At 40.8% G+C, this 25,684-nt stretch overlaps 1 protein-coding gene across 1 annotated transcript; it reads right to left on the reverse strand.

Annotated features, from left to right (window-relative positions):
• Positions 1-1,272: 1,272 nt before the first annotated feature.
• Positions 1,273-14,837, reverse strand: LOC125280939 (olfactory receptor-like protein OLF4). Its single transcript, XM_048211715.2, has 2 exons — positions 14,325-14,837; positions 1,273-2,190 (listed from the first exon to the last, which is right to left on the reverse strand). The coding sequence occupies exons 1-2, from the start codon at positions 14,835-14,837 to the stop codon at positions 1,273-1,275; spliced, it is 1,431 nt and encodes a 476-aa protein (XP_048067672.2).
• Between the last annotated feature and the right edge of the window lie 10,847 nt (positions 14,838-25,684).

The raw sequence follows: 25,684 nt of genomic DNA on the forward strand, positions 1-25,684 counted from the left end.
TTTGAAAAAGTATTCATAATGGCCTGGTTATTCTCATTTATTTCAGATAACTGTACTAAAAAAGTGACACCATTGAGATTCCCATCCGATAATAGGTAGAGTTTAGGAAGACCAATATGTTTGTTTTTGCAGGAATAACTTGTGGGACCTCAGTCACAAGTTTCCATACCCAGAGCATTTTTGGGCAATTGCAGCTGTTGTCTGAGACATCCTTTGATCATAGGATGGAAGAAAGTTTAGAGCATAAAAAAGATAAAGAAATTAATGATAGAGTGAATGCACTTATCGTTCACTCACTCACACTATAACATTTATGACAGCATTTTTAAACATTTTTAAAACAGTAGATACTCAGTTTAGGGCAGTGGAAGGAGAAATGTTTGAAGACAGCACTGGAAATTTTAAAAGAGAAACAGCAAAATCCTCCAATTAAATAATATAAAATCTGCCACTAAATTCTCACTACAATTAATAAAACCCTCTAAACATGGACACCAAAGAACCCACACTTCAGTAGATGAGTAGATGAACATCGCCAAAGACAAGTTTTCCACACACACACAAATATATATATATATATACACACACACACACCTTGGTAGAAAAATTTTACTTGATCATGTCTCAGGTCTTCTCTGATACCAAGCCCATATTAAGTCACTTTGTTTATGCAAATTGGTCTTTCTGTAGATTACACTTGAATGGTGTTTCACATAAGCAATTTCTGCCTTACTCTTTTGTGCCAGGGATACTGCGGCTGCTGAGCTGATAAGAGAACAAGATCGTAATGATGATCACAAAGCCCCATGACTAGCTACAAAACGAACCAGTAGGCTAAAGTCTCTATTATCAGGGAGAGCATTTAAAGTAGTAACATAGAAAGGAATGGTAGACACTGAATGAAGAATGTGATCTCACCATTACCTCTAAGAATTACTACAATAAAATAATAGAAATGGCCTCCGTTGTCAAATGTAGTTTGTTTCATAACACTAAGACAGTTCATCACTTCATGAGGCAAATACAAATCCCTAAATTGTTTTTGACCAATGATTGGGACTAAGTTTGGAAATTCAGAAAACAACAGGAAAAATTGTTGGCTATCAGAAGGAGCAGAAAGTTTAATAAAGCAGTTGAACTTCAGAAAAATTGAAACTCCAGGAGGCAAATAGACAGATTAAGTTCTTCTTTCATGATATGATTAAAGAATCACAATTTCTGGCTATTAAGCATTAAGCCTGAAATCAGAGTTACTTCTTAAAAAATGGCCCTTTAATGGCTTCCCTTGAAAAATACATTTAGAGCCCTCTTTATGTCTCTGTTCCTCAGGCTGTAGATGAAGGGGTTCAGCATGGGGGTGACCACCGTGTACACAACTGAGGCCACTGCACTTGCGTGGGAGCTCTGGGGAGCAGCAGAGCTAAGGTACACTCCTAGGCTCGAACAATAAAATAAAGAGACAACCAAGAGATGAGATACACAGGTGGAAAATGCTTTGTACTTCCCCTCAGCTGATGAGATCCGCTGTATGGAGGAAACTATCTTAAAGTAAGAGTAAAGAATCCCAGCAATAGGACCACCACCCAACAGGATAGTTGCAAAGTACATCACCATGTTATTAAGAAAGGTATCAGAACATGCAAGTTGGATCATCTGACAAAGTTCACAGAAGAAGTGGGGGATTTCCACCTCTGTACAGAAGGACAGCTGCAACACCATTAAGGTTTGTAACAAGGAATGCAGGACACTCATGATCCAGGACACCAGAACCAGCAGTCCACAGATCTGGGGGTTCATGGTGACCGTGTAGTGCAGGGGGTGACAGATGGCCACAAAGCGGTCATAAGCCATCACAGTCAGGAGGAAGTTGTCCAAAACTATGAAAAGTATGAAAAAGTACATCTGCATGATGCAGCTTTCATAAGTTATGACTTTTCTCTCTGTTTGTATATTCACCAGCATCTTGGGGACAGTGGTGGAGGTGAAACAGATGTCTACAAAGGACAGGTTGGCCAGGAAGAAGTACATGGGCGTGTGGAGGTGGGAGTCAGAGCTGACGGCCACGATGATGAGCAGGTTCCCAAGTATGGTGACCAGGTACATGGACAGGAACAGCCCAAACAGGAAGGGCTCCAATTCTGGTTCCTCAGAAAATCCCAGAAGAAGAAATTCTGAAATTCGTGTATCATTCTCTAGTTCCATGTCATTGACGTGACTACCAAAATAAGAGAGAAAGAGCAGGACACAATTATGCCTTACTAACCTGGCAGATATATTATTGTTTATATGCTACACTCAAGAAATCAATGTTTATATTTGTGTATGGAATATGATAAAAACACTACAAACTAGGAATAGAAGGAAACTATCTCAAGTTAACCCTTTTATGAAAAACCCACAGGAAACATGATACTCGATGGCAAAATAGTGAACATTGTTCTTGTATGATCAAGAACAAGGCAAGTATGCCTGTTTCCCTGACTTGTACTCAACATACCACTGGAAGTTCTAAAGAGCAATTAAAGAAAGAAAAAGAAATGACAGGCATCCAAACTGGAAAGGAAGAAATACATTTATGTGTGCAGACAGTGTGATCTTACATGTAGAAAGCCCTAGTGATGCCACAAAAACATTATTAGAAATAATAAATTAATTCAGCCATGTAACTGGTTACAAAGCCAACCCTCAAAAAATCAGTTGCATTTTTACATATGATCAGTGAACATATGAAAAGGAAATAAAATAATTATATTTTTGTGACATCTGCAAGAATGAGAAAATCACTTCCTGCTGGTCAGAATGGCTGATATAAAAGACAAGAAATAATAAGTGTTGGTGCAGAGGTGGGAAAGAGGGAATCCCTTACACTGCTGGTGGGAATGCAAACTGGTGTAGCCACTGTGGAAAACAGTATGGAGATTCCTCAAAAATTTAAAAATAGAACCACCCCATGGTCAAGTAATGCTACTTCTCAAAGAAGATAAAAACTCTAATTTGAAAACATATATTCACCCAATATTAATTGTATCATTGTTTACAATAGTCAAGATATGGAAGCAGCCAAGTGTCTAGTGATAGATGAATGGATAAAGAAGATTGGTATGTGTGTACACACACACACACACACACACACACACACACACACTGGAATATTACTCAGCCATAAGAAAGAATGAGATCTTTCCTCCTGCAACAACATGGATGGATCTAGAGGTTGCTATATTAAGTGAAATAAATCAGACAAGGACAAATACTATATGATCTCACTTATATGTATAATCTGAGAAATAGAACAAACAAACAGACAAATGCAGAGGACAAAGTGGTACTTGTGATATAGCAGGTGTGGGGGGAGTATTTAAAGGATATTAAGGGGTACAAATGAGATCTTGCCATTTGCAACAATATGGATGGATCTAGAGAGTATAATGCTAAGTGAAATCAGTCAGAGAAAGACACATACCATATGATTTTACTCATATATGGAATTTAAGAAACAAAACAAATGAAGAAAGAAAAAAGAGACAAACAAAAAAATAAACTTTCAACTATAGAGAACTAACTTCTGGTTACCAGAGGGATGGCAGTGGGAGATGGGTGACATAGGTGATGGGGATTAACAGTACACTTATGATGAGCACTCGGTAATGTATAAGATGGTTGAATCAGTATATTGGACACCTGAAACTAATATAATACTGAATGTCAATTATACTGAAATTAAAAAAATAAAAATTTAAATTAAAAAAAATCCCAAGTCCTTAAAATTACCCAAAAAAAATCCCCAAAATAATAATTAATAAAAACCACATAAAATCTACAGGCAAAACAATCTTAATAAAGCCAAGAAACTGTGAAGGAAGCAGTTATACATTAACTAATAGAACTTAAGACATTTTTATGGCTAAAATATCTCCATAGAATCCAATAGAGAAAGAATCATCTGTGGGGGCACCTGCATGGATCAGTTGGTTAAGCCTGTGAATCTTTATTTCGGCTCAGGTCTGATCTTGGAGTCATGAGATTGAGCCCCAGGTCAGGCTCTGTGCTGGGTGTGGAACCTGCTTAACATTCTCTCCTTCTCCCTCTGACATTGTCCCTCCCCATTTGCGAGCTCTCTCTCTCTCTCTCTGTCTCTGTCTCTCTCTCTCGAGATTTTCTACAGGTTTCAGCATTTCGAATGATGTTTACAGATTATTCTCTCTCTCTCTCTCTCTCTCTCTCTCTCTCTCTCTCTCTCTTTCTCTCTCTGTCTCTGTAAACATCATTCGAAATGCTGAAACCTGTAGAAAATGGGCATATAATGTATGGGTATAATAATAATGAGCAAATCAAAATGGTGGTCACATAGTGAATTTTGCACACACTCATTAATAGTTTAAGAAAACAACAAGTACATTAGGAACAGGAAGGAACAATGAAGGGGGGAAACAGAGGGGCACAGGAACCATGAGAGACTATGGACTCTGGGAAACAAACTGATGGCTTCAGAGGGGAGGGGGGTGGGGGATGGGTTAGCCCAGTGATGGATATTGAGGAGGGCACATGTTGTGATGAGCACTGGGTGTTATACGCAAACCATGAATCATGGAAAACAACATCAAAAACTGAAGACGTATTGTATGGTGACTAACATAACATAATAATAAAAAAATAAATTAAATTAAATTGAAATTAAAAAAGGAAAACAAGAAATCCCTTCCACACCCATCAGCCTCTCAAAAAATTTAAAGGGCTGTCACATCAATTGGGCTTGGAACTTTTAAACAGGTAGGAAAGTGGTGCTCATTAATTTTCATTGCAGAAATATGACATGCTATAACCTTTAGGGGAAGTAATCTGAAAACAACTCTACGTATTGAAAATACAGAAATGTATTATTTATCTCAGAGTTTCTCAATTTCACCACTATTGATATTGTGGCTCAGACCAGTCTCTGTGCTGGGGTTTGTCCTGGGAATTGTCGGATGTTTAGATAATCTCTGGCCTCTAGTGACACCTCCCCTATCTGAAAACCTAAAATGACTGTGGATATCCCTCAATGGCCCCTGGATGACAATATTGCCCCCAGTGGAGTACCAGCATTTTAACTCATTCTCAAAATATTTTTTGTATAATTGGCATTACAGCAATTTAATGAGAAAGTACATGAAAAATCCTCAGAAGTGTAAATAACACAGCCACACCCTGAAATATTATGGGATCACTGACATAATGAATTAGCATTATACTGGTTGATGGAGGCAAGTCTGTAAGGTGCTATTGAGAGAGACAAGCTATAAAAATAAAACAAAACAAAACACTGCATCAGAGCATAAAAGACTATTTACAATGTGCATAGGATTCTCTGCATGAATTTGATTAAAGGGTATGAATATTATGTGTGCATAATACAGAAGCGTCAGTTTCAAAAGAAACTAAGAGGTTAGAACAAAGGATAGTAGTGAAACTGAGAATAGGTTAGGCAGGGAGCTATCTCAACTGACAGTCTGAAACACAATGACAACGTATAACTAATTTATAGATAGGCATAAAATAGTGTTAATGTAATGACATCAGCGTGGATCACTAATTCAAGGATTAAAGTGCTAAAGACTTGGAAATGGGGCCCCTGACTGGCTCAACGGTGGAGCCTGTGGCTCTAGATTTTGGGCTTGTGAGTTCGAGTCCCATGTTGGGGTACAGATTACTTTAGAAAAACATAAAAACTTAGAAATAAAAGAATATAACAAAAAGCCTCTTAAAGAGTAGGTAAGAAACATTATTTAAGGTTACAATTTCATTTTATACAAGATATTTTAATTAATATTAGTTTAGGAAGCATTATCTAAGGTTATAATTTCATCTTATACATGATATATTAATTCATATTTGTTAGGAAAGTGAATGTTAGTCAAACAATGAAGAAGAATACCCTTCAAATGATGGCTGCAGGTGACGGGACTTTGAGAAATAGATCTAATCACAAAACGCTGAAACGGAGAATGAGGAATAACAGAAATGTGAAGACAAGTTGGAAATATGTATATAAGGTGATTTATTAATTCAAATGATGCAGCACTTTCTACACTTAAGCTAGCAAGAGAAGGGAGGAAATATGACCAAATGATAGGTTTGAGCACACAAAATGGATGAACTTTACTACTACACTCGAATACACCTCCACACGCGTAAAGGAACTGAAGATTGAATAGCAAAGGTGATAGAAAAACTCCAAGACTTATGTTTGGAAAAATGGAATAAAAACACAGGAATATAAACACTCCAAACCAACCAAAGAAAAGCACAGAACAGACAGAGACAATTTGCAATAGAAAAAGCAAATGTCTAAGAAACCCAGAAATATACTCAACCTCTCCAGTAAGGAAATAATTTCAATGTAAGGCTTTTTTAGTATATCCCCTTTTCACTTCTTACATTTTTTAAATTGCTTGGAATATACGGCATGAAAATGGACAATGTGAAATATATGTCTCTTGATCCATTAGTCTGGGTCTTTCTCATCAATATGGGAACACGCTCAAATACTCCCTGTCTTAAAAAGCATGAAAGGAATGCCCTCACTTGACTGCATAACCCTCCTGGCTAAGACCCTTTATATCTGTTCCCCTTACTTGCAAAGGTTCTTGGACTTGTGTTCTACTCTCATTAGGACCACTTTCTGCCACCCATCGCTGCTCTTCCATCACCACGACTTCATCCTCAACAATCTCCCTTGCATGGCTGATTTTAATGTTTACTTTTGTTTTTAGGATAATAAATAAATGTATTCATTAGTTATCCAAGAAAGCCAAAAACCGCAGTGATGTCCTGGTGCTGGGCAGGGCTGGCTTGGCTCTCTGGTGGCTTTGGGTACATATTCCCACCCTTCTATTCTCGCTGGCCTTTTCCAGCAGAACCAGCTGGGTTTTCAGAGTCACCTGCATGGGGGTCTCTTTGCGAAAGTCCAAGTTTCTCCCTCGATGGTGGATGATGGACACTGAAGCTCTGTTCTCAAACAATTCAGCAGGAGTCTCCTACCCAGACCTGGGAACTCCAAAAGAAATAACCATGTCCCATTCAGCACAAGGTTGCACCTGCTGAGAGACAATAGCAGAAGAGATATTTACAGCTCCCTATGCTCCCTAGGCATATTTCCCTCCTGGTACTCCAACCGCTGGGCACATTATCCCCCTCTGGAAAGATGGACATTTTTCCTGTAGTTGCCTCTTCCTGAGGGACCAGCCTTATGTCAAGTGAATGCACTCATTACTCTTCCCTGAACTCACCTGCCTCCCACAGAGCTAACCTCCTAGCACCTTATCCCAACCCTGAGTCAGAGATTTCTCCAACTCTAAGAGTGAAGAATTTTTCCTTACTAAGCTCCTTGGGTTTCCCAAATATTGACTCACGGTGGGACACAGCACTGATATCTCCAGAAGATTGCTCTTCCCCCTTCAACAAGGTGAAGAACTGTATTCCTTTGACATAAAACCAGGAAGACTACAGTCCTAGGCTTCCATGACAGTTTTGCTAAAACTCTTAAGAGTTCAGTGCTTTAAGATAAATTAAGAGCTATTGTTTCTTCTAAGTTTATAAAATATTTTGTAATTAAAAAACATGTATTTAGGTGTAGAGCTTCAGGTTCACGAGATGAAAAGAGTTCTGGAGATGGATGGTGCTGCCAGCTCACAACAACGTGAATGCATGTTGTCCCACTGAGCTGTGCACTTAAAAATGATCAAGGGGCACCTTGGAGGCTCAGTTGGCCGAGTCTCTGACTCTTGATCTCAGCTAAGGTCTTGATTGCAGGGTGGTGAGTTCAAGCCCTGCGTTAGGCTCTGCACTGGGCATAGGGCCTAATTAAAAATAAAATGAAATAAAAATAACAGAATTTTAAGAATGCTTAAGAGGTGGGTGAAAGAGGTCATTGGGATTGAGGAGAACACTTGTGGTGATGAAGTGTTGAATCGCTAAATAGTACAGCTGATACTAATATTTTGCTGTATATTACTAACTAGAATTTAAATAAAAACTTAAAAAAAGAGTATACCAATCTTAATCAGTACTGAGAAATGTATAGAATTGTAGAATCAGTATAGTATACACCTGCAATGAATAAAACACTGTATGTTAAATACAATTCAATTTAAAAATTAAGAATAAAGACACATTTTTAAAAAGACAAAGGATAAAAATATTAACTATGGGGGTGCGTGGGTGGCTCAATCGTTAAGCGTCTGCCTTTGGCTCAGGGCGTGATCCCAGGGTCCTGGGATCGAGCCCCACATTGGGCTCCCCTGCTGGGAGCCTGCTTCTTCCCACTCCCCCTGCTTGTGTTCCCTCTCTCGCTGGCTGTCTCTCTGTCAAATAAATAAATAAAATATTTAAAGAAAGATTAACTATTATTATCCAGGTGGGACAAAGGTAATCACAATGGTCCTCCAATTGTTGAGGAGGGAGACAAAAGAGTTGGTGTCCAAGAGATGTTGAAAATGCTGCCCTGCTGTCTCTGAAGGTGGAGGAAGAGCCAGGAGCCCAGGACTGCAGGCGGCCAGCAATAAAGACTGAAACTGGAAAGAACACAGATTCGTCCTTGAGCCTGTAGAAGGAACTCAGCCCTGCAGACAACTTGCTATTAGCCCGATGAAACTCATTCCAAGCTTCTGACTCCGGAAGTGTAAAAGCACATGTGTGTTTGTTTAAGCAAGTAGCATGGGGATATTTTACAGCAGCAGGAAGAATCTCATATGCTCATAGTCAACCAAATTATTTGAGGGGACTGAGTTTAAGCCTCTCAATTCACTCATCAGATTCCCTTGGTTAAGGGCAATTTATATTAAAAACCCACAGTAGGTAGAAAGGAAAATTAAATTGTATGGAGGTATTCTTTTTTTATAATAATTTTTTTAATTATATTATGTTAGTCACCATACAGTACATCCCTAGTTTTTGATGTAAAGTTCCATGATTCATTAGTTCCGTATAACACCCAGTGCACCGTGCAATACGTGCCCTCCTTACTACCCATCACCAGCCTATCCCATTCCCCCACCTCCCTCCCCTCTGAAGCCCTCAGTTTGTTTCCCAGAGTCCACAGTCACTCATGGTTCATTCCCTCTTCTGTTTATCCCCCCCTTTCTTCTTCCCTTTGTATTCTGCCCCATTAGCTAGTACAGTGAATTCCTTGTGGCATAAATATGAATGTGGTCTGAGTCTGAAGCCTTGGAGGCAGTGACATAGGGAAGAAACTTATGATCAAAATTAAGGTCACTCATTGTAGTTTAAATGTTTGTATTTCTGCATCCTTTATTTCACATAAATCGAAAAGTTCCCCTATCTCAGTGCTATCCTCTCCAGCTTTCTCAAGACTGCTTCAACATGAAAGACAAGATCATAAATGTGTCCATGTGTGTATGCATGTGATGAGCTTATTTGAAAGAAAATGTGTGGAAACACACACATACACAAGACACAACCGTTACCCTCAAATGTTTTCTCTGAGATAAAAAAGGAAGTTCCACACATTTTATTCATTCCCAACACTGTCCTTATGAAGTTATGTTTGTTTGTTTGTTTGTTTGTTTGTTTGTTTGTTTGTTTTATTAAGTGTGGGAATTCTCGGTGCCTGGATAGACAAAACCCGACTTGTATATGCCTCCCTAGATGGGACTAATTGAAAAGCAAAGGAGGAGCGCCCAGAAAACTGGGCCTCCTTTCAAGTTTCCTGGCTGAAAACAGCCAGATTCTTACTGCGGCTCAAGGTTCTCATCTCGGGAGTAAATATTTAAATTTTGAAGAAAAACAGGCACCTGTGGTGGTCACGTACTTTGTGGACTCCTTGCCCCCACCTTATCACACACTGCCCCATGTATTATTATTATTTTTTTACAATAATATTTTGTACTATATTGTGTTAGTCACCATACAGTACATCCCTGGTTTTTGATGTAAAGTTCCATGATTCATTAGTTGCATATAACACCCAGTGCACCATGCAATACGTGCCCTCCTTACTACCCATCACCAGTCTATCCCATTCCCCCACCCCCCTCCCCTCTGAAGCCCTCAGTTTGTTTCTCAGAGTCCATAGTCTCTCATGCTTCATTCCCTCTTCTGATCCATGTATTATTATCCTGACCATTAAGGTTACACTTTCCTCCTTGCTTTGCACTTGTGTCTGATGTATTGCTAAGACCTCAATGAAACTGGAGACAAGGCTTTACTCAGGGCCTTGCGCCACTAGAGCGTCTGGTCCCCAGACCTCTCCTTTCTCCTACTAAGTTGTCTGGAATAATGTTTTCATCCGCCGCCTCGGGGTTTGCTGGCCAAACCCGACAATTAAGTTCCATTAGCCAGCATGTAGTACAGCATTAGTTTCTGACGTAGCATTCAAGGATTCATCCATTACGGATAACACCCAGTGCTCATCACATCCCATGCCCTCCTTAATGCCCATCCCCCAGTTACCCCATCCCCCCACCCCTCTCTCTCCCTTCCACAAATCTCAGTTTGTTTCCTGGAGTCTGAAGTTATCCTTAGATTCCCACATTTCCTTCAGGAAGAGGAATATGATGTTCAGGAAGCTTAAATTTTTAGTAATTACCTAACAAAGCTGTTAAAACTTATGTACGCTCTTAAATTACACATACCACTCGCACTGCATACTCTTCATTTTTGTGGAGCTCCTTTAATTCACCAACGTACCCTTTACATATACAGGTTAATGTGGATAATTGTACTCCAATGATTGATTCAGTGGAACAGATCTAATGGTGCATGGCTACTGGTAGGATCTAGAACATCGGCAGCTGACTCTCACATAAGGGGGGTGGGAGACAGCACTTCTAATGGGGAAGAAAGCAAGTGTTAATATGGATGTACCAACAGTGGAATTAAATTTAAGTAACTCACATGATAAACCATTTTTTTCTGTGACTAGATTAACCCACATATGGAAATGCAGTAATGAGAGCCCATAGAGTGGCCGAGACAGAAGAGCATTACAGCCTCACACGACACCATGGATGAGCCTTAGAAACGTAATGTAGAGATTTACACCTGACTCCATATCCACAAGGAGCTCAGCAGAGACCAGAAACCCTTCCCAGCAGATGTCATCTGATGTTAGCGGTATTAATGATATCCCCTAGGACAAGGACAGCCTGTTATCAGCAATAGTTGACTAACACAATAATCCAAGCAAACAGACAGGAGGCAGTTAGTGAGCACTGGTTTTTATTTGTGGTGTATGATCTGACATTAAGGAGAGCAGTTCGTCATTATTCACGTTTCCTTCCAGGGACTCTATGAGCAGTGATGAGGTGTGGGCTTCCCTCTGGGTCACTGGGAGTATTTGAAGGACATGCTTGTTGTGTAGAACTGTTGACCCTGAACCACAGGACCAGAAGGATATCCAGCTCTTGTGTGAAGCGTCCCCTGATCATGCAAGTGGACGGGATTTCCGAGCAGGAAGGAGGTACGAAATTGATGATACTAATATTGTTCCTTCACCACCCTTTACTATTTGTGACAAATTCTATGAAAAAGGAGTTATTTCATGGAACAACAAGAGGGTCATATTAGCAGGTACCATTAGAAGTTTTCAAGTGGAAACAGGAAAACAAATCTGTGATAAAACATAGATACACTAAGCAATGTGTCACCTCAGTGAATAAACCCCCTCAGTTGTGGACACCAGTCATCAATAAATAATATTCAATAAATAGATGCACAGCATAAAAAAGAAATATTTTGATCATTAATAAAATGGTGGTTTGAAATGTTGCACCCTGGAAGTTCTTAAATATTTTTTTTTATTTTTTAATTCCAGTATAATTAACATACACTGTAATGTTAGTTTCAGGTGTACAATATAGTGATTCAGCAGTTCTATACGTTGCTCAGTGCTCATAACGATAAGTGTGCTCTTAATCCCCATCTCCTATTTCACCCAACCCCTCCCGAATTCCCCCCCCCAGCAACCACCACTTTGTTCCCCATATTGAAGAGTCTAGACTTTTGTTTGTCTCTTTTTTTCATTGTTCGTTTTGGTTTCCTAAATTCCACATATGAGTGAAATTATATGATATCAGTCTTTCTCTGACTGACTGATTTCCCTTAGCATGATACCCTCTAGATCCACCCATGCTGTAAATGGCTGCTTTGAAATAAGAAGCTTCTGCACAGCAAAGGAAACGGTCAACAAAACAAAAACACAACTACTGAGTGGTGAAAAATATTTGGAAATGATATATCCTATAAGGGATTAATAATCCAAAACATATAAAGAACTTACACCAAAGAAGTTAATTGTAATTCAATTAAAAGTGACCAGAAACATGACCAGACATTTCTCCAAAGACGACATCCAGGTGATCAACAGACCCATGGAAAGATGGTCAATGTCACTCATCAGCAGGGAAAAGCAAATGAAAATCACAATGAGATATCACCTGACACCTGTCAGACTGGATAAAATTAATGGCACAGGAAACAACAGATGTTGACAAGGATGTGGAGAAAGGGGAAACCTCTTGCACTGCTGGTGGGAATGCAAACTGGTGCAGCCACTTGGAAAACAGAGTGGAGGGGCTAAAAAGATTGAAAATAAGACTACCCTACAATCTAAGGATCCCGCTACTGGGATATACCCAAAGAAAATACATCCTCATATTTGTGGTCATCTCTGACACTAACAGCATATCAGGTCAAACTATTTGTCAAATTCTCTTTCCATGTAGACTCCACTGGAGCTATATGTTTGCTCATCAGCATTTGCTAGTGACTATGGCAGGCGTTAGGACACCCAGGTGAATAACAGAATAAAACAAGGAAACTAGTTTTAAAGCACAGGAGCATGTTTGCAGAGAAGGTAGCTGACATTAAGTTTTGATTTCTGAAGCCTCCGTTTCAGAGACAACCATGCTGAACAGACACATTGTCGGGTGTGGGACACTATCACCAGAGAAGCAGTCAGGCTGCAGACAAACCTCCGCAGAAAGCCCTGGGTCATCTCCATACTGACACATGAGTGGCTGTGCCTTCCCTTCTGTGCCAGAATTTCACTCTGATATTTTAAGCTGGTCAATAAAGAGTGAACCTGCAAACCCTTAGTCACTCCGCCCATGGACCCCAATAACAGGCCCCCTAGACTTTTCTGCTGATCCCTACAAGAACCTGTGATGATGAACCTTGTCTTGTTAGAGTCTCTGATGGGTGCTGCTGAGGCCTGTCTTGCAGTCACAGTAAGAACCCAAGGGCTGGTGCAGCCACAGCAGAGGCTCTGGTCAGGGAAGCGTCTGTGGGAATGTCCACAAGCACAGGGGTGCAGGGGGTGCCCGGGCTTTCCTAGCCTGAGTGTCCCTGTCAGGAGCCCGAGACTTACAGGCAACAGTGTTAGAGTCCACATAATCAGGAGGAGGAGTGAGGTAGTGATGTAAAAAGACTGACAGACTCTAGGTGAAAATTGGGGTTTTGTATTCTACTCTACAATAAAGTTATGTGAAGGGCTTAGTGGCCAAGTACAGTTTCTTCCATATGAAGACTACAACTCATGCATTCTTTTAGGAAATCTAGGGAAAATTTACTTGGCATGAGATAAGTGGGTTAAAATGAAATTTTTTAAAAGAAACTCAACTTGCCCCATGTATGATATAGAAAATTCCAGGCAGTTGTGATCCAAGGCTTGTGAAACCCCTGGGAATATATGAAATTAGAGAAAGGAGAAAACTGTCTGTGTATCAGATAGAGCAGAAGCTTAATAAAGTAAGTACTTAAATGTATGGGAAGTTGAATTCAAACCAAGGGAAATTCCAGGAAATAAATAGAAGGCTCTACTTCCAAAGCCTGATCAAAGAATAGCAGTTCCTGGCCTGAGGCTGTGAGCCCTGCGATCATGGGCTTTTCTTCAGCCCCAGGACCACTGGCCCTCACATCACTGTAACACTTACAATTCTTTTCAGAGCCCCCTTTATGTCTCTGTTCCTCAGGCTGTAGATGAAGGGGTTCAGCATGGGGGTGACCACCGTGTACATCACTGAGGCCACTGCACTTGCGTGGGAGTTCTGTGTAACAGCAGAGCTAAGGTACACTCCTAGGCTCGTACAATAAAATAAGGAGACAACCAAGAGGTGAGATGCACAGGTGGAAAATGCTTTATACTTGCCCTGAGCTGTTGAGATCCCAAGAATGGAGGAAACTATCTTAGAGTAAGAGATCCCAGCCAGGGGAGCAGCAGCCAGCACCACTGTTGCAAAATACATCATCATGTCATTAAGAAAGGGGTCAGAACAGGCAAGTCGGACCACCTGATTGATTTCACAGAAAAAGTGGGAGATTTCCACCTCTCTGCAGAATGTCAGCCGTAACATCATTAAGGTTTGCAATAAGGAATTCAGGGCACTCATGATCCAGGACACCAGAACCAGCAGTCCACAGAGCCGGGGGTTCATGATGACCATGTAGTGCAGGGGGTGACAGATGGCCACGAAGCGGTCATAGGCCATCTCAGCCAGGAGAAAGGCATCCCAGCTTGCAAAGAGTAGGTAAAAGTATATCTGAGTGATACAACCTTCATAGGTTATGACTTTGCTCTGAGTGTGGATGTCCTGGAGCATATTGGGGACGGTGGTGGAGGTGAAACAGATGTTTGCAAAGGACAGGTTGGCCAGGAAGAAGTACATGCGGTTGTGGAGGTGGGAGTCAGAGCTGACGGCCAGGATGAGGAGCAGGTTTCCAAACACAGTGATCAGGTACATGGAGAGGAAAAGCCCAAATAGGAGGGGCTGCAGTTCTGGTTTCTCTGATAATCCCAGAAGAAGGAATTCTGAAATTTCTGTATCATTTCCTGGTTCCATATGGTGGAGAAGACTACCAGAGAACAAAAAATAACAAGCCTAATTTTTCAATACTGAACATAACAAATAACATTGAAATTCTGCAATTTTTACTTTGCAGTCGGAAAGGCTATATCTTGGGGTGGCTCAGTCAGTTAGGTGTCTGCATTCGGTTCAGGTCATGATCCCAGAGTCTTATGAGTGAGCCCTGCTTTGGGCTCTCCCCACAGCAGGGAGTTTGCTTCTTCTCTGCCCCTCCCCCTCCCCCTGCTCCTGCTCTCTCTCTCTCTTTCTCAAATAAATAAATAAAATCTTTTTTGAAAAAAGTCAATATCCACAGTTTTTATATGGAACTTGTCCCCTGTTGGGACATCCCAGCTCTGAGTAGGAATGCTGATCCCACACTTGGCCTATTGCGCAAGTACTCATATATTCTATACTGTTAATGAGACATTCTGTCACACTTTTGAGGAATAAAATTGAGCACTGACTGACCTCCAGGCAAAGAGTATGGGTGTCAGGAAACATAAGTCTGCGCAGTTCAGTGAGGGAGAAGATAAAGAAAAAAACAAGATTAGATAGAATATCAGACTGTGAGAGGTGCTATGAAGAAAAGCCAGTAGAAATGAAACAGTGGACGGAGGTGTTACCTCGAGGAGGAAACAGCAGGAGACACAAGGTTATCCGTGTGTGACCATCAGAGGGAACAACTGATGCAAAGACTCTGAGTTTGACTTGGGTTTTTTTCACATTAATATTTAAAATCTCAGTATGGTTGACATGCAATGTTACGTTAGTTTCGGGTGTACAACACGATGATTCATCAGTTTAAACACCACGCCGTGCTCACACGTGTGGAGCTGCCATCTGCCACCACACAACACTGTGACCTTATCAGTGACTACATTCCCTGGGCTGTGCCCTTTATTCCCATGACTCATTCATTCCTTAACCAGAAGCCATATCTCCCACTCCCCTTCACCATTCTGCTTTTCCTTTGTTCTTTTTTTTTTTGTTCTAAAAATCACTGCCAGGCTATTGTCACCTCCACCACAAAAATTATGCAAACAGGGATACAAGAAAGCTGCTGACATCAGATTGTCCTTCCCCTAAATATGTAAAACTGCATCCAAATTCCAGGACTTAACCCAGGAGTTAAGTCTCCTATGAGCATGTAATCATGGGTCTCTATTTTAATGTGATCATTTTACACCCAGTAGTTAAAGAAACATAAAAAATCCATTCCAAAACCTTTGAGGAATTAGAGTAGGCAGAAAGATCGAATAAGCTCAGGGGGCCACCAGAGATGGTGAGAAGGAGCAAATGTCGGGGCGCCTGGGTAGCGCAGTCGTTAAGCGTCTGCCTTCGGCTCAGGGCGTGATCCTGGCGTTGCGGGATCGAGTCCCACATCGGGCTCCTCGGCTGGGAGCCTGCTTCTTCCTCTCCCTCTCCCCTGCTGTGTTCCCTCTCTCGCTGGCTGTCTCTCTGTCACATAAATAAATAAAATCTTAAAAAAAAAAAAAAAAAAAAAAAAGAAGGAGCAAATGTCCTTGGTTATGGCAACACTCCAACCCCAGTTACAATGTCTTGATGCCCAGAATAATAAAGAAGCAAAAGGCCATTTATCCAAAAGAAAAAGTAGGGAGGATTTTACTTTATCAAGACATCTGACCCATTGAACATCCCACCAGAATAACAAGCAAAGGGAAGACACCCACAGTTCACTAAAGGAAATACACACAGTACAACAGAAGTGGGGGATTTTAAAAGATGATTTGTTAAAAGAACTTTCCTAAATAATAAAAATGCAAAACTTTATAATCAGAAACTAGGGTTTTGAATTTTGGATCTATGCATATTTGCTGTTTGAATTTGGAGCACAACCAAACTGTAATAAAGGTTAATATCCTCCCCCAAATAGTAGGGCTCGAGCTGTCCATCCTTCTCAGGTGGTTGACAGATGTAGTGAATATATGGAAAGACCTTAGCCTAGTTCCCTCCTGTTGATAACAAGTGCTGATCACTGGTGATGAGATTTGGCTGAGGTTCCTCTCACTGTCCCCATCGCTTCCCAACCTCTGGATCCCCAGTTCCACAGCCTCCTTTCAGTCCCTTGTCATCTCTCCACCTACCACGGGCTGGTGCCCTCTAGCCAATATTCACATTTACCCAGGAAGCTCTTTCTATATTGCATTTAAGTTACTGTCCCAACTCTGCATCTTAACCCCTTCTTGGTGACTCCCTACTGGAGACTGAACCCCAAATTCCATAACTTCCAACACTTTGCTTGCCTTCCTTGGCCCATCTACCCGCTTCCCACTCCCACTGCCTCATCGACATCAATGTCACAAACACCGAACTTGAGTTGTTCCTTCACCTGAAGCCCCAGTCTCCAGGCTCGGAGGCTCCAAACACCTGCTGCCCTCTGCTCCGAGTCGCCCACTGGTCTCTCAGGGATCACTCACCTCCTCTCTATCTTCACAATCCCATCGCCTCTTTCAGACTGCAAGGAGTCATCTCCTTCATGAATCTTTTTGTTCTTTTTTTTTTAAGATTTTATTAATTTATTTGACAGAGAGAGAGAGAGCACAAGAAGGGGGAGCAGCAGGCAGAGGGAGAGGGAGAAGCAGGCTTCCCACAGAGCAGGGGGAGCCCGATGTGGGACTGGATACCAGGACCCTGGGATCATGACCTGAGTCGAAGGCACACGCTTAACTAACTGAGCCACCCAGGCACCTGTTTTTGTTCTGTTTTTTTTTTTTTTTTTAACATTCCCACAGAAAAAGTATGCTTCATCTTGCAGTAATTTAGATGTAGGGGTTATCACTATGTGACTCTTATTTACTTCCATGTATGTTTCCCTGCTAGACTGTGGGTGCCCTGGGGCACGTTATACAGACTCTTGAGCTTTACCCCTAGTATAGTTTGGAAAAGTAGGAATAAATACATATTGCGTGAAGTAATGAGACAATCTCTGCTCAGAGCAGTTGCCAGTGATGAGAGAGAGAACAGAAGCAGGGAGCTACTAGCACAGGAATGGAGGATATGGGAGAGGAATGTTTGCCATATTCTGAGACTAGGACCATCTGTGGGTCAGACTGTGGTTTGTAAGAATAAATGGAATAGGATAAAGAAGGCACAATGGAAAATATCAGAGTGCATCGTACGTGGTCAGAGTTCATACCAAATCATTTCATGGTTCTCCTTGTTGAGTCCTGTGTGTGTGTGTGTGTGTGTGTGTGCGCAAATGTATTTATTTCTGTGTTTGCCTGTGCACAGCTGCTGGATCACATGTAAAAGGCATGTTTTGTTCTGGGATACAGTCAAAAGATTCTTATCCATGTCAACAAATGAAGGGATAGTTTTAAAAGAAGGGCATTTCCAAGGTTCCTGGGGGGCTCAGTTGGTTAAGTGTCTGCCTTCATCTCAGGTGTTGATCCCACGGTCCTGGGATGGAACCCTGAGTCCAGCTGCCTGCTCAGTGGGAGTCTGCTTGCCCCTGTCCCTCTGCTCCTGCCCCCCCCCCAGAATAAATACATAAAATAATTTAAAAAAATAGAAGGATGGCACTTCCGGGCAATGATGAAAAAGCACTGTGAATGAAGAGCCCATTAGAACATCCAGGCTGCAGAGAGAGTGGGCAGTCAGTTTGGGTGCTGGGGTTCCTCCAGATTCAGGGACCGCACACTGACTGTACTTTTATTTCCCCAATCATCTCATTACAGTACCCACATAAGGCCCTCAATCTAGTTTTTATTCCATATTTATTCCTATGTGTTTGGCCACCCTTGTCCTTGAATGGCTCAGGAAGGAACAGATGAGGCAACCCTTTCTCTCACATTTCTTTATGGCACCTTTTCTTTTTTTTAATTAAAAAAATAAGTTTTCTTTATTTAAAACCCAGTGTGTGGCTCGAACACAAGACACTGAGAGCAAGACTTGGGTACTCTTCCAGCTGAGCCCACCAGGCACCCCTGGAGCATCTTTGCTTTGTAATTCCTGGGCTTTGAGTTTCAGTCTCTGACAAACCCCTGGGCACGCTCCACTCCTGTTTCTGATTTTGGTCCCACACGTGTAGGCGTGCCTACAATATACTCTATAAAATCTGAGACATGCCTCAGAAACCGATTAACTTCCTTCGTATGAATATCCCTGAGGACCTTGGTCACACACACATTTATGTCACCCACTCTCCTTGCTTTGTTTGACACAGGATCCAAATGAGCAGGACCTCACATCCTTTGTGCACTTTTGTTGTTTGGAAAAGGTGTGCATTTGGATAGAAACACGTTTTTAGAAGATAAATTTATAAAATAAAAACACGCAGGGTAAAGAAAGCTGAGATACAGTGGATTCAAAACAATCTTATTAATCTCAGTTGAATTTAAAAAGACTGACTTCTGGGTGCTGGTTAGCTCGGTCTGAGGAACATGTACCTCTTGAACTCGGGGTCATGGGTTCATGTCCCACATTGGGTGCTGTGATTACTAAAATAAATAAAACAATTTTGAAGAAATAAAAAGAAAAAGACTAACTCCTGCAAGAAAAGATATAAAATAACAACAATTTCATCACATTAACACAGATCTCTAAATCAAAATGGAATGGGTAAAAAAAAACTAATAAAAAGAATAAGAAAATATAATTTAAAATTATAACTTATTCTAAAAGTTTGCAGAGAGCAGTATCTAAAATGATAATGTCATCCTATATAAACAGAAGTAGAGTCAAACACATTTGTGAAAAATGTGTTAAGTTGAATGCAAAAAAAGAATGTGTTCCACAGAATGGCAGAAGATGAGGGCTAGTTTAGAAAATAGATCTAATCACAAAAGGCAAAAGGCAGCAGTAAGCAGCAGGCATAGATGTGAAGTTTGACAGCAACGCATACAAAAGTCAGTTTATTAAGAACCACATAAAAAGCAATGGGTGGGGACAAAACATGCCTGACGGATAGATCGGACCGGTCAAAGTTTATAAACTCTCACATTACCCAGCAAATACATTTGTACATACATACAAGAATTAAACAGCAAATAGCAAACTCAGCTTAAACATTTGTACTTATTTGTTGGAAAGAGTGCAATCAAATGGAAGAAAAAAAATGATTTGGCAAGAACAACAAAAACAAGGATAAGAACGCTCAGACCCCAGTATACAGGCAAAGAACTTGAATAGATGATTTGGGATGGAGAGAGTAAATGGCTAATAAACCCCAAAATATAATCCACCTCCAGGTAATGAAATAAGTGAAAACTAAAGCCCTTTAGCATATGCCTGAATGTGCTGTAAATAAACTTTTTAAGTGAATACCTATGTGAGAGAGGATTCTGTGAGATATATGTCTCAAGAACAGCGGTTGCAAGGTAGTGGCTCCCTCCATTGGTCTGGACTTTCTTTACTTTTTTAAAAAAATTAATTTAATTTAATTTAAATTCAATTAATTCACATACAGTGTATTATTAGTTTCAGAGGTAGAGTTCAGTGATTCATCAGTTGCATAGAACACCCCGTGCCCATTACATCACGTGCCCTTCTTATTGCCCATCACCCAGTTACCCAATCCCCCCCCCACCTCCCCTCCAGCAGCCCTCAGTGCTTCCTAGAATTAAGAATCCTGGTCTGGATCTTTCTAACGAATACGGAATGTGCTACATTATACCCATTTAAAAAATATATTTAAATCCCTCACTGCACTTCACCTGCCTCCATACCTAATAGCCTATTTTCATAGTCCCCTTTACTGCAAATCTCCTTGGAAGTGTTCACGTTTTCCTGGAAGACAGTACCTCCCATTCCTTTTTTAGTCTCATCCAACAGGATTTTTATTCCCATCACCTAATTGTCAACAGTAATCCTTGTATTGCTAAGTGCACAAACATTTCTTTGTTTAAAATGCCATATGGTTTCACTCTTTTATGGAACGTAAGGAATAGGAAGATCTGTAGGAGAAGGAAGGGAAGAATGAAGGGGGTTAATCAGAAGGGGGAATGAACCATGAGAGACTGTGGACTCTGGGAAACAAACTGAGGGCTTCAGAGGGGAGGGGGTGGGGGATTGGGATAATCTGGTGATGGGTATTAAGGAGGGCACGTATTGCATGGTGCACTGTGTGTTATATGCAAATAATGAATCATGGAACATTGCATCAAAAACTGGGGATGTACTGTATGGTGACTATTATAACAAAATAAAAATTATTTAAAAAATTAAATAAATTGACTCTAAATGAATGAGTTCGCCACTCCAACAAACACAATGATCTCGTGGCTCTGGGCTGGGCTGCTTAAGCTTTCAGGTGACCTCAGGTAAAAACTTTCAGCTTCCATTCTCTCTGACTCTTTCTTGAAATACCTCATGATATCTGAGACTCACCCGGATGGGGTCTTTGAGAGGAATGTCTCTATGTGGAGGTCTGAATTCTTCTCTGGAGTGTTGATGGTGGAGACTGAAGCCCTGTTCCCAGACAGGAGAGCCGGAAGGAGTGAGGCATGGGTCCCCCAGCAGACTTAGGAATCCAAACACAAAAACCATGTCTCCTCCAGCTCAAGGTTGAACATGCCCAGGGGCTGCAGCAGAGGGGATATTTACAACTCCTCTGTTTGCTGTATCTGTTCCCTATACCTGCTCATTAGACACTTTCCCCATTATTACTCCAATCCCTGAGCATGTCTCCTCATGGGAACTTGCCTGCACTGAATGGAATCATTTCCTGTAGATTCTCTGTTCCCAAGGGACCAGGTTAGAATTCAGGCACATCCAATGTTTATTACACTTCCCTGAACTTGGCTGGCATCCAGAGCTCTAAGACTGAAATTTCTACGGCCCTGAGTGAATTTTTTTTCCAAATCTAAGACTGATGAACCTGTCTTGACTGTGTTCCCTATGTCTGCAAAATATTGACTTGTGCTGGGAGCACAACTCCTGATAGCTCCAGAAGATTTTTCTTCCTTCTCCAAAAAGCAAACGTGTGTTCTTTTCCTGTAAAACCATGGGTACAACAATCCTTGGATTCGTAATTCTTTTGACAAATCAATTAGAATTTCAGTGTTTTAATAGAAGTTAAAAATTGACATCTAGTCATTCACTACCAAAATATTTCATAGTTATAAGAGATCAATTTAGACCTTTTAATGCACTATGGGCTGAGCTCAGAATCTTATATAATCTCACTTATTTTGTCCAAAAGCCATTCTATGAGGACCATAAAATGATGAGCCTCATTGCACATTTGTAGAAATGTGACTTGGAAGTGTTGAGTGATTGACCCAGAATTATGATCTGTGTCATTAAGAAATGATGTGTTTTGATTGGAATGTAACAATATAGCCCAGTGGTTCCCAGCCAGTCATGATTTTGCCTCCAGGGGACACTTGAAATTCTCTGGAGAAATTTTTGACTGTCATAACTTGGGAAGTGCTGTTACTAATTTGGCATGTCTAAGGTGGCCCTGAGAGTCTGATTCTGTAACTAGCTCCCTGCCAATGATGTTGTCCCTCTTGGTCTGTAGTCACTTTTGTGTGCTGAGGTTCTGGTCCAGTGTCAGAGTCAGGTGTCTTCTTCTTCTCCCAGAATCCTCCCACCCACTTCAGATTTGACTGTAGCTGTTCAGACAAGTGTACAGGTGTCTCTTTTCCCTCATGACAGGAAATGAACCTGCTAAGCTTTTATTCCTTTATATCTAAACTGGAGAAATTCCATCTAAGGTTTCAGTCTGAGAAGTTAGTAATATTTTAGAGCTCACAGGAAATTCCGTGGCACAAAGCAGGCGCTCCATCCATGAGGACTATTTGGGGCCATCTAAGTTCCACATTTCCCAAGCTCATGATGACACCACAAAAGGTCTCTTGGGACAGGAAGTGAGTCCAGGATTGCTTTTCCTCTGGGATAGTTTTCTGGGTGTTCTGAGAATGAAGTGGGTGTCACCGGCAGCATCCTGCACAGATGGGGAGCCAGGCACTCACCTGCACCCTCTCACATTCATCCCCAGGAGAAGTCCTTGGCCAAGAAGAGCTCCTGTGGCACTGGATGTGCTGCTCTGTGGTAGAGGGTATGTGGGTAAAGTGTAGTTGTTCCTTTTACTCTCCTCAGTATGTTTAATGCTGGGTGTATTTTGCTCCAACTTGGGGCTTGAGTTACTTCGTTGGACACTTCTACTTCCATGAAGGACTCTCACCATCAGTTACTGTCTAAACTGGTGCTCCTTGGGAAAAAGATGTGGAAAAAACTTATCTTTCACCATTTTGAAAGCTTTTTTCCCCCTCCCATTCAGAAAAATACATGTTTTCCTAGAAGCTCCACTAACAGATTTCAGCTCACATACATTTGGGCAAATTTGTGTCATGTGGAATGTTAGGCAGAATGACGGCTTTCCCAAAATGTCCACATCCCAATCCTCAGAACTTGTGAAAATATTAGGTTATGAGAGAAAAAGAATTATAGTTCTTGAGGTAATTAGGATTGCTACTCACCCAACCTTAAAATAGAACTTAAAGGGTCCATGAATAGATAAAGGAGGCAGCAATAAAAGTCTAAGAGATGAGACATAAGAAAGACTCACCTGGCCACTGCAGGCATTGAAGATGGAAGGCATGTCCATGGGACAGGGGATGGGGGCAGTGTCTAGAAGCTGGAGAAGGCAAGAGAGTAGATTACTCCTTAGAGCCTCTACTAAATAATGCAAGCCTACAGACATTTAATTTTTACCCCAGGGAGAGTCGTTATGGACATCTGATCTCCAGAACTGTAAGGTAATTATCTTTGTGCTCTTTTTAAGCCACTAAGTCTGTGGTCACTGTTACCACAGCAACAGTAAGCCAAGGCACATGATGACCCGTATATTGATGTTTTAATCTGAGTATATTGCCACCCCTGTCAAATCATTGTCAGTACTTAAGCCTAAATTGGCTTAAGGAGGATACAGGAGAATAAGAAAACAAAAATCCTACAAAATAAAAAGCGGTCATATTATAAAAGTGTAATCAAAATCGATGAGGAAAGCAAGGCTTTTGAAATAAATGGTGCTTTCTTCTTCAATGTCTTTCAAGAGTGATTTGTAGTTTCTAGAATATAGAACCTTTACGTCTCTGGTTAATTACGAGATAACATATGATTGAACTTGTGGGACTTCCTCAAGATAAAAAGCTTCTGCACAGCCAAGGAAACAGTCAAAAAAAAAAAAAATAAGAGGCAGCCCACGAAATGGGAGAAGATATTTGCAAATGACACTACAGATAAAAGACTGGTATCCAAGATCTACAAAGAACTTCTCAAACTCAATACACGTGAAACAAATAATCAAATCAATAAATGGGCAGAAGATATGAACAGACACTTTTCCAATGAAGACATACAAATGGCTAACAGACACAAGAAAAAATGTTCAAAATCATTAGCCATCAGGGAAATTCAGATCAAAACCACCCTGAGATACCACCTTACACCAGTTAGAATGGCAAAAATGGACAAGACAGGAAACAACAAATGTTGGAGAGGATGTGGAGAAAGGGGATCCCTCTTACACTGTTGGTGGGAATGCAAGTTGATGCAGCCATTTGGAAAACAGTGTGGAGGTCCCTTAAAAAGTTAAAAATAGAGCTACCCTATGATCCAGCCATTGCACTACTGGGTATTTACACCAAAGATACAGACGTAGTGAAGAGAAGGGCCATATGCACCCCAATGTTTGTAGCAGCAACATCCACAATAGCTAAGTTGTGGAAGGAGCCGAGATGCCCTTCAACAGATGACTGGATTAAGAAGCTGTGGTCCATGTATACAATGGAATATTACTCAGCTGTCAGAAAGAACGATTACCCAACATTTGCAGCAACATGGACGGGACTGGAGGAGATTATGCTAAGTGAAATAAGTCAAGCAGAGAAAGACAATTATCATATGGTTTCACTCATATATGGAACATGAAAGATAGGAGGATCAGTGGGAGAGGGAGGGGAGGAATAAGGGGGGGGTAAACAGAAGGGGGAATGAACCATGAGAGACTATGGACTCTGAGAAACAAACTGAGGGCTTCAGAGGGGAGGGGGGTGGGGGATTGGGATAGGCTGGTGATGGGTATTAAGGAGGGCACATATTGCATGGTGCACTGGATGTTATATGCAAGTAATGAATCATGGAACATTGCATCAAGAACTGGGGATGTACTGTATGGTGACTAATATAACAAAATAAATATTATTAGAAAAAAAAGAAATAAATGGTGCTGGACCATTTGTAACTAGTAACAACTGGTTACATTAAATTTTATCTTAATGCCAACACTTGTTGTAATAAAACAGTGAACTTGTAGAAAAATAAAATGACTAAAATGAACTTACAGAAAAAATGTGAAATATCATCAGAATTCTAGAGGAAAGATTGGATTAATCCTCTGAACATGTACCAGTTGGAAGTAAAAGAACCGAGAACATAGTTGATGGATTTCAGGGCATGAAAACGTGTAAGTTCAACAATAAAGGAAATTTAAAAGCACTGTGAAACTAGGGAAAATATGTAGAACACATTGTCTCTCACAAAGCATAAAGTGGAGAAACTTAAAAAGTTTTTTTTAAATGAATTAGAATATAAATACCTGAGATGAGAAATGATCTAGGGATGCAAACCAAAATTATGGAAAGAATACATGCAAATTAATATATAAACATGGAAATGTGCTACCCTTTGTAACAATCTAATGAAGTGAAATTATAATATTAAGGAAACCATAACAAATCTCAGCACAGGTTGTGATTTATTTCTAAGGCTCTGCCCCCAGAGACAGAACATTTCTTAGCTGGGGAGCTGACTTCTAGAAGTGTGCAATTACGTGTTAGAGATTAAACTGTTATGATACTAAGCTATGGCTGGAG

Source organism: Ursus arctos, unplaced genomic scaffold, assembly GCF_023065955.2.
Source record: "Ursus arctos isolate Adak ecotype North America unplaced genomic scaffold, UrsArc2.0 scaffold_14, whole genome shotgun sequence".
NCBI lineage: Eukaryota > Metazoa > Chordata > Mammalia > Carnivora > Ursidae > Ursus > Ursus arctos.